Source organism: Hippocampus comes, unplaced genomic scaffold, assembly GCF_001891065.2.
Source record: "Hippocampus comes isolate QL1 unplaced genomic scaffold, H_comes_QL1_v1.1 scaffold317, whole genome shotgun sequence".
Lineage (NCBI taxonomy): Eukaryota > Metazoa > Chordata > Actinopteri > Syngnathiformes > Syngnathidae > Hippocampus > Hippocampus comes.
In genome coordinates, this window is record NW_017805531.1 from 71,308 (window position 1) to 78,277 (window position 6,970).

The 6,970-nt window shown below is 47.6% G+C and overlaps 1 protein-coding gene and 2 long non-coding RNA genes across 3 annotated transcripts in view; 2 read left to right on the plus strand and 1 right to left on the minus strand.

Annotated features, from left to right (window-relative positions):
* LOC109520620 (uncharacterized) overlaps positions 1-676 on the minus strand; it is a 1,415-nt gene extending 739 nt beyond the window's left edge. Inside the window, exon 1 of the long non-coding RNA XR_002169211.1 lies at positions 596-676. This is a non-coding gene — a long non-coding RNA (uncharacterized LOC109520620). The remainder of the gene's footprint in view (positions 1-595) is intronic.
* The window catches only part of LOC109520618 (leukocyte cell-derived chemotaxin 1), a 6,018-nt gene extending 1,369 nt beyond the window's left edge, over positions 1-4,649 (plus strand). Inside the window, exons 3-7 of the mRNA XM_019877978.1 lie at positions 626-766; positions 954-1,067; positions 2,605-2,755; positions 3,097-3,203; positions 3,886-4,649. Coding sequence (XP_019733537.1) covers positions 626-766; positions 954-1,067; positions 2,605-2,755; positions 3,097-3,203; positions 3,886-4,107 — 735 coding nt within the window. The 3' untranslated portion in view covers positions 4,108-4,649. The remainder of the gene's footprint in view (positions 1-625; positions 767-953; positions 1,068-2,604; positions 2,756-3,096; positions 3,204-3,885) is intronic.
* A 1,665-nt stretch (positions 4,650-6,314) lies between these two features.
* Positions 6,315-6,846, plus strand: LOC109520619 (uncharacterized). The gene is made up of 2 exons (XR_002169210.1): positions 6,315-6,388; positions 6,729-6,846. It is a non-coding gene; the product is annotated as an uncharacterized LOC109520619 (long non-coding RNA).
* The last annotated feature ends 124 nt before the right edge of the window (positions 6,847-6,970 follow it).

The following is a 6,970-nucleotide window of genomic DNA, read 5'->3' on the forward strand; positions in this document are numbered from 1 at the left end:
CTTAAATGCTTTGCTCGCCCCCACCGCCGTTAGGGAGGGCCCCAACAAACCAACCATTGATCACATGAATGAACAAAGTACAAGTTGTTAATTTAACAATCAATATCAGTATAGTAGTAATAAACCGTAAAACTGAAGGCCCATTTAAATGCACGTTGCATACTTTCACGATTAACCATTCAGTAAACCCACACACAAATACACTTTTCTAAGAATACTAACTTGCTCTTACTTTGATGTCAAGTTAATTCATCTGCACCGAAAAAGTCAATAACAACAACAACACACTTGCAATTGTCATCTATGTCAGCTTGCATTTTGAAGTGGTCGCTCATTAGAGCAAGATCGGTCACATTCTACCAACAAGCAGACGTTAGCCCCTCCCTCAATACTGAGATCTTCTAACGAAAAATCGTTGAAGACCCTTTATAATTTGTCCACAAGGGGGCGCAAATCCTCTGTACAATAACGATTTACATGTGATGCCAGTAGAAAACCATTTCGTACAGCATTCTTGGGAGAGTGGGGAAGTTTCCCCCTGACCCCCACCCCGGAATGCGAGAGGGAAGACTGGAAGTGGGAGTGCATCTCATACCTTCTGAGCCGGTCCATGTTTTGTGGGCAGGTGTACAATGTCCACTACAGCATGAGCATCAATGGCAAAGTGGAGGAAGGCACGATGGAGATCGACACGGAGAACAACATGGAAAAGTTCAGCACGGGCAGCGGGTCGGACGAGGCCGTGGAGGTCCACGATTTTGAGATAGTGAGTGAGCAAACACCTCCGGGCGCCTGTGTGGAAAGAACAGCACAAAGTTTTCGGAATATAACTCTCACACACGCACTGATTTTCAACATCAGCAACTCAATAACACATGTACAATTTTTTGTTGTACTCATCAAGACCGAACAGGGAGGAGTCGAAGAATACCTTTTTTTCCGTCTCTCTCCAGGGAATCACAGGGATCCGGTTTTCAGGGGGCGAGAAGTGCTTCATCAAAACCCAGGTGAAGGCCCGCCTGCCTGACGTGGAAGGCCTCGATAGGGACTCGATGACCTTTGACCTGGTGGGTTGGGTCTCCTTGCAGAGCCTTCAGAGTTGTGCCTTCTCTTTAGTTCGTAGAAGAAACTTCATGCAGATTTTAGAAGAACATTTTGCCCTTGTTTTGTCTGGTGGGGAACGATGCAGAGCAAACAAATCATCCGACGATATGACTACGGGTTATTTCTGCCACTTATTTGCATGCAATTGCACTGGAGTGAAATTTAATTCCTACCAAGGCCTCGGGGAAGGGGGGATTTAAAGAAAGCATTGAAAGTGCAAGTGAATCATAGCCCTGAAAACTTAAAAGAGCAACATTCGAGTCGCCATCAATAATCGGGTCCCATTGTGTCAATTTCAGGCCTTCTCGGGTGAACTCGCATCATTTTTCAGTGATATAAGGCGCTGAATCAAAGCAAGGTCAAACACGTTATGATTTTCTCTTGCACCCAACGGTCATATCTGTCATCGGTGAACCTCTTTGAATTTGAGACCGAATTGCCGCGCCACACGTCGACAGATTGATGCGGTAAATTTACGGATGATGAAATGGGCCAGATGAATCTCATCCCATGACCATGAAAACTGTCCACTGTCCAAAGACCACCGAAAGTTCCTTGCTTGCAAATCTTCTGTCCTCGATGTTTACCACTCGAACAAAGCGTTTGCGGATTGTGCGGTTAACAAACAAAGGTCTACATTCAGAATATTGCATGCACGCACCCACACGTGCGCGCCTCACCGTGATTGTTAGACTGAAGCTGTCTGATAATTAAAATCATTTAATTCCCCATAAGCTTCGCATCCACATAAATCCACATCACCAGAATTGCCTTCATAAACACACACACACACACACACACACACACACACACACGTCATTACCACGCAAGGCTGTTCTTATTGCCGTTCTCTGCGTCATAAACGATCATTTGTTTCACATTTGTGCTTTTTGTGCTCGATTGTGTTACCGTCTCCGTTTTGCCTTCGCAGTGATCGTTTGGTTTCCAGCGTTGTGTGTCAACAGGGAGATGTTCTAATGGTTGCTGCAGGCTTGTCATTTACTATAATTTAGAGTGATTGCATCGTGCACGTGGGTTCGACGCGCACACAAAAACACACAAAGCCGGGCAAGCGAGAATGGGTCATATAAACTCTTATTAGTTGTTGCAGTGGAGAAGGAGCCCTGCCTTTTATTCCCCCCCCCCAGCAAGTCATTTTGTGCTGGACAAAATCAAAGACAGGAGTAGGTCTCAAATAGCTCCGGGTAAAAACCACCGACACTTTGGGGATGTAAATACAGTATGGATGTTTGCAGTCGACAAAACCTCATTAGTTGATCAATCCGTTCAATCTTTTCCCACCCTGCAGATGGGTTGATAAGTTCTGACATCACGCATTCAGTAAAATGTAGCGCGACGCTCGAGCTCCGGGGGTCCCTCGCTTGATTTGTTGCGGCTCCGAGGGCATAGAATGCTCATCGAACGGCTCGCGTGATAAATCGCGCGAGCTTTGAAGCCTTCAACGGCCAAAGGCTCATTTCTTCTTTGCGCTTCTCAAAGGAGGACGAGGTGATGCCGGCCAAGTTTGAGGATGACCTCGTCTGGGTGGCGGCCGGGGCGCCGCTCGCGGACTCGGCTTTCCTCAGTGATAAGATTAAGGATTTGTGTGGAGATCTGCCCATCTTCTGGCTCCGTCCCACCTACTCGACCAGTAAGCAATCACACAGCTTGGTTAGCGTTAGCGCCGGTGGCAACCACTAGTGCGCGAGCGCATGCGGGAAGTCATCCAATTTCACTTGCGTGGTCCATTTCAAATGTAATTTTTATTTTTTTCGTCATGTCACTGGCCACTGAAAAAAGGATGGTGGGCCGCATATGGCCCCCGAGCCAGAGTTTGGACACCATCAGTTGATGGCTTTTGAGGGTGTTAAGTGTTGAAAAATCCAACTTTTCTCGTTCACGTGACTTCGAAACGCTGCCAAAACTTTGCAATCCGACGGCATCCTGCAGCAGCGTTGCCTTGTGCTCTCGAAAATTTGTGATGTCGTGCAGGCGGACAAAGGAAGACGAGGGCCGCCCCCCGCCACCGCCGTCAGGCACCCACGGATGAGGAGGAAGAAGACGTGGAGGCAGAGTTCAACCCGGAGAACCCCTATCAGGTGAGTCACACGCACAAAGGTGCAAAGTCTCCCCCGCTTGCCTCGCCACAAGTGTCCGCTCGGATCTGGCGTTCCCCCGAGGAGGCTTTGTGGGAGGAGTTTCTCACAGCAGCAGATGCCAAGGTCACGGTGCGGGGCGGCGGAATGTCACTGCAAATCTGAGCGAGTCCGTTTGTTTCCTTATGCGAGGGGCTCTTTCGGACAACTTTCCTTTCAGCGCCGAGGCTCGATGAATAATTCCACACACGCTACCCCCCCCCAAAAAAAAACCTGGCCTGTTTGCCCTGTCGAGCTCACACCGACTGCATACATACACGTGGTCACCCCCTTGCCCTTCCTTGCTCCATACCCCCTCCGCCTTTGTCCCTTCGACGCACGGCTCCCTCGCTTTCTTCTTAATCCTCTTTCTTACCCACCCGAGTAACCCCCCCCCTTCAAACTGGAGGTGGCGGGGGGTCAACAGAAAGCGGTTTGAACCCTACGTGTTAAAAAAAGGAAATATTTCACAACATGAGAAGGACATAGAGGCTGAATGACTAGAATCGAAGATGCTTATGACAAAAAAAAAAAGTGGAGAAAAAACAAGAAACGTCTTCTGGTTTATTGTTTTGCTCAGTATACAAATATCGATCTCGGCATGCCGCGATTCACACACTGACCTCAGTCCTCTGCCTCCCCTTAGAGAAACTTAGAGGGGGAGGATACCATGAACATCGACCCCCGGTTGGACCACGAGGGCGTTTGCTGCCGAGAGTGCCGTCGCAGTTACACGCACTGCCAGAGGATCTGCGAGCCGCTGGGGGGCTACCACCCGTGGCCGTACCATTACAGAGGCTGCCGAGTGGCCTGTCGGGTCATCATGCCTTGCAACTGGTGGGTGGCGCGTATTCTGGGCATTGTGTAAACAGGACCCCTGGCCGGCGCGGGAGGCCGTTGGGCTCGTTTTTGGAAAGAGGAGGGGAAACGACCGACAAAATCAAATTAAGAGGCGTGTCTTCCGGATTTTCATATACCGTAGGTAGCATTTGCTCTGAGCACGTATCTGGGCCTAAGTGGACAGACAGACTTAGGGTGCAAATATTCCCTTTGCGGGGTGAAAATGAGGAAACATTTTGAAATTCCGCATCTATTGTCTCACGGATCGAGTCCAACTAATATCGTACTCTGTCACTTCTTTAGCTGTAGTATAAGCTGATATTTATGATTGTCATCTGGCCCTTCTTCCCTTTCTGTTGAATGTAAATAAATGTAAATGATGCAACACTCCACTGCCAGCAGTCAGCATCTTTGATTGAATTTCTAATCAATTGTATGAGAAATAGTTCTCACCTGCATGCCCCCCCCCACTCCCCACCTGGACCCTTCATCCAAATGTATTTTTAGCTGTAACAGGGCGGCGGTTTCAAAGTGCAATATCACAGAATAAACATTTGGGGTCTTTAAGAATTGCCTTATTGTTATTTGATGACATCTATTGGTCTCGTGAGAGGGCAAGTCGGGGGACGTCCCCTGGCTGCTCTTTGACATGATCGGCACATTTGGGTTTTGCGGCACGTTACCTCAGTGAGAGCCGCGCTGAAGGGAAACACAGAAAGAAGTTTCCCCAAAGAGTTCTTTCATGTGAAAGTTGCATTTCGGTGAACTCTTTAACGAGACTGTGGCCGTCATGCTACCCGATTTTACCCACGATGCAAAGCGCTTAGCTCTTTTTGATGTTACGGTGACGCTTCAGGCCTGGGTCGGTCTCCTCATGCCCAAAGAATTTTTTGCTGCGCACGCAGAGGAGTGTCTTGCTGCCGGACTCTGTACCCCAGCTGATATTTTTTGAAAACGACTTATGGAAAGAAGCCTTGTGCAAAATGTTGACTCTGACATACGGTGGATCTTAAACAGAACAATCGCGGTGGCAATCGCGGCAAACAAGGCAACTGGCAGATGATACCAGCCCGACCCCAATAAATACGCAAACTCCTCCAGCTCGAGGGCATATCTGAAGCCCCCTTCCCTCATATCAGCGATGCCACATTTCATTCCTAGCGGCAGATTAACACAACTTGGCTCCCTGCCATCCTATAGTGATGTTCTTTGGGCTGACAGACATGCGCCCCCCACCCCCGTCCTCCACCCTCCCAGCGAGACTTTCAACCTGTCCGAAACAATTGGTAGACACAACAAAAGACGTGATGGCGTCGATGAGACAAACAAGAATGCTTTTATTTCGACATAGGACTGCATCACACCGGCGGAACGAGCGGTATAATACCCTTACCGAGCATGTGTGCAAAATCAAAGAAAATCCCAAGTGATCGTCTCAAACATCTAAATACCTCTCGTAACTTTACATTTTTATATTCTCGGCTCTTTATTATATCATTGAAATCCTTCTGGTGTATTTACATGAAGAGGCGGGCGAGGGGGAGGCCTTGTGTGCTTTGGGGACACGGTGACGCAAATATTCCGGAGACCTACACCAAAGCCACGTTTCCACCAAGCAGTTTGGTATGTTTGAGTTTGCTGTCAAAGCATATTTCTACGCGGGTTGGAGTCTGGCGACTGCTTGACAGAATCACGAGTGCCACCCGTACCGTGTACCGACGTCTGTTTTTGGACGAAGCAAACATGCCGGACGCTGTTGTGCACTAAAATGCCTTTGTTGTCTTGGTATGAAGCTTGGCCACAAGTATTTTGAACAACTGCGGTGTAAGATTTTGCCTTTATGCTCCAAGTGATTTAAAATACTGTCAACTCATCAAACTGTCATTTAAGAGCAGATTTTTCAATATATTACAAATTTTCATTGCAGCTTGTCTCCAGTCATTGGAAAAGCATGGCCAGTGAATAAGATCCAATGACTTGCTTCCCAAAATGCTTGTTTGCGAGCTAGGGTCCGTGTGAAAAACCACAAAAAAGTCGTGCATCGGAAAATACTCGGATGCATATGAGCCAATATCACCATTAGGTGCATTCGAGACGTCACCATTTAGGAAGAATTTCCGAAAAGATTTGGTATCAATTACTTTTTCACAATTACGGGATTTCGTCACTGTCCATTTGATCTATTTACAGTATGTATTTATTTATTTTTACGTTAATGTGGTGTCCGCGTTTCGGACATACGTGTTTTTATCAGGACAGTGATGACATGCCAAGAACACGTACAGCCAATGTGATGGGAAAAGAAAAAGGTTTACAATAAAAATGACGGATTTTTCTCTTTGTAATGGGATGTGAGCAAATGTTTGCCCAAAGGCACTTTTCAAGTGATATTGACCCATAGCCATCCAACACCTCCGTTTGCTATTCCAAAAATGCGCAGTGGCGAGCTGAGCTGAAATGAGCCATACGAGTTGGTGGAACGAGTTGCTTGAGTGAACACGGCGCCGCTCCGAAAGACTGCGTGCGGCCGAAAGCGAGAAGTTTTGAAACCCCCCGCTGAACTTCAGACAGGGTTAGGTAGCGAACGGTCGGGTCAAACGGAGGGTGGAAAAAAAAAAAAAAAAAAAATGTGATGGGAAAAAAAAAAAGGTTTACAATAAAAATGACGGATTTTTCTCTTTGTAATGGGATGTGAGCAAATGTTTGCCCAAAGGCACTTTTCAAGTGATATTGACCCATAGCCATCCAACACCTCCGTTTGCTATTCCAAAAATGCGCAGTGGCGAGCTGAGCTGAAATGAGCCATACGAGTTGGTGGAACGAGTTGCTTGAGTGAACACGGCGCCGCTCCGAAAGACTGCGTGCGGCCCACAGCGCGAAGTTTTGAAACC